The sequence below is a fragment of the Monopterus albus genome, unplaced genomic scaffold (assembly GCF_001952655.1).
Source record: "Monopterus albus unplaced genomic scaffold, M_albus_1.0 scaffold103.1, whole genome shotgun sequence".
NCBI classification, from domain to species: Eukaryota; Metazoa; Chordata; class Actinopteri; order Synbranchiformes; family Synbranchidae; genus Monopterus; species Monopterus albus.
Window position 1 is genome coordinate 684,853 of NW_018127983.1, and position 2,283 is coordinate 687,135.

The 2,283-nt window shown below is 37.1% G+C and overlaps 1 protein-coding gene across 1 annotated transcript in view; it reads left to right on the forward strand.

Annotated features, from left to right (window-relative positions):
• tgfbr3 (transforming growth factor, beta receptor III) overlaps positions 1 to 1,389 on the forward strand; it is a 79,685-nt gene extending 78,296 nt beyond the window's left edge. Inside the window, exon 17 of the mRNA XM_020610027.1 lies at positions 11 to 1,389. Within this exon, the coding sequence (XP_020465683.1) occupies positions 11 to 129 (119 nt within the window). The 3' untranslated portion in view covers positions 130 to 1,389. The remainder of the gene's footprint in view (positions 1 to 10) is intronic.
• The last annotated feature ends 894 nt before the right edge of the window (positions 1,390 to 2,283 follow it).

The window sequence follows — 2,283 nt, forward strand, 5'->3', positions numbered from 1 at the left end:
CTCTGTCTAGGTAAGACAACTGGCACACAGCAGGTCCAGAAATCTCAACCTGCCTCAGAGAACAGCAGTGCAGCCCACAGTATCGGCAGCGCACAAAGCACACCCTGCTCCAGTAGCAGCACAGCGTAGCCCAGGACGTGCCACAGGGGGACACGGGACAGGCCTGACAGTTCATAGAGACCAGTGTGTTGATTTTCTTCTATTAAAGGAAGCATTTTGGGGATGTGATAGGAAGGAAAACATTTATTTAAAAAAAAAAGAAAACACACAAAGACACCTTCAGTAAGTCCCTTTGTGCTGCTTCAAGTGCTGCAGACAAATGTGCTGTCCTGTCCGGTGTGTAACAGTTCTGTGACTCAGCTTGGCAGCATCTATCACGAAAAACTACAAGAAACAAATGTAAGTTTATACCAGGCTTTTCTTGTGCTGCTTTTTTGACCAGAAGAGAGCTTTAAATGGTGTGACTGAGCCTGTCTGTAACAAGCAGGTGTAGTCTTAACAGCAAAGAAAACCAGTAGCAGTGATGTCAGCTTAAGTGAGGTGTTGATGGCTGGACTGTAACTTGTTACTTTATGATATACAACCCTCAAGGAGCCAAAGGAGTGAAGCAACCACTATTAACATGTAGGCAAAGGTATCATCCTGACACAGAGTTATAATAACTCTTAAAATATGCCAGACAGTGTAGATACTGAATGTATACAGAAGAGCAAATGCCAAAAATGTGAAAAAAAAAATGTGAAAGAGATGCTGATACATAAAATACCGCATTTTATAACGTCCCCACTTCACTCATAATGGATTCTTATACTAAAGTTGGAAACTTATTGTACCAGGGCTTTGTGTACAGTGGTTCTAGCAATGCATTCTAATTGATGGGGCGCTGAGTCTCACTTTCACAGATATCAAATAACTTGATTGGGGAACATTTTGGGAAATACATTTACTTCAAGATCAAGATTTACTTTGAGATCAGTATTACTCTCCTGTCTTGTGTTTTAAGTTTAGAGCTCAGTATAGGAGGTAATTAGCCTAGCTTAGCATGAAGACAGGAAAAAGGGAAACTGAGCTCAGAGAAATAGTTCAGAATCTTTTTGAAAAACTGATAGCATGAAACCCCTGCAGATGGTCATTTTTTTCTGTCTGTGTACAGATGAACCAAACAAAATATAATGCATTACTGAGCTGTAGGGGTGTTGGTAGGTTTATTGTACTTTTGAGCTTTGCACAAGGAAAGTGGAAGGCGATTAGCCTAGCATAGTATAAAGCTTGGAAGCAGGGGAAAACATTCAGCCTGGCTCAGTCCACAGCTAAGAAACTACACCTGCCTCAGCAGCTTTGGACACCATGCTAGCTTTATATCAAGCTATGTTTAAAAAGGCTTATACAGTACAATGCAAAATAATATATGTTATATCTTGTATTTTCAATTTGAAGACAAATATAAATAAAAATGACCATTTGGTGTTTCAGGGGGAGTTGATACTGTAGGCTTTTCTTGAAACTGTTGAACAATTCATCTTGGCTAACAATTCCAATCCTTCCAGTCTTTATGCTAAGCTAGGCTAATCAGCTCCTGGCATCCATGTACAGACATGAGAGTGATATCAATCTTAATATCTCTCTTTGAAAAAGTAAGCGAATTAGTATATTTTCCAAAAGATCAAACTAGTTTCATAAGGCCTATATATTTTTGTTGAATATTGTAAATACTGAAAAATGTTACAAGGCACATTCTGGTTAAGTTCCGTTTTTTAGTTTTTCATTAGTGAGATTAATACCGTTTTTGATTTTAAAATAAAAACCTCATTATTGAATGACAGAACATTACTTCAAAATCCTGGCTTAGCATATTTGATGTAGTTTGACTCCTAATGTCTGTCCCTTCACACCAGGGCTGCCACTTTAGGCAGATCTATTTGTGGATTACTTTTACAGTAAATTGATTGATTATTCCATTAAGCTGTTTAGTATATTAAATGTCAGATAATATTATACATTTTTTCTTTGCAAATGACTTAAATGATGATTACGCCATGACTACCCCACATCTCAGACTAATATGAATGTTTGCTGTACTGCCTTCCTGTATTAATCTGCACATGTTTTATCAGACTGTGTGTGTCCCTGTAACATTTTAACAGTGTCTCTGTTGAGAAGTGACAAGAAAAACAGAATGTATATTATCAAAGATTTTGATTATATTGCCTTTTCTTGTGTAATCATGCATAAAGCTTTATACAGAGGGAACAGAGTATAAATATATATAAATAAATAAATATA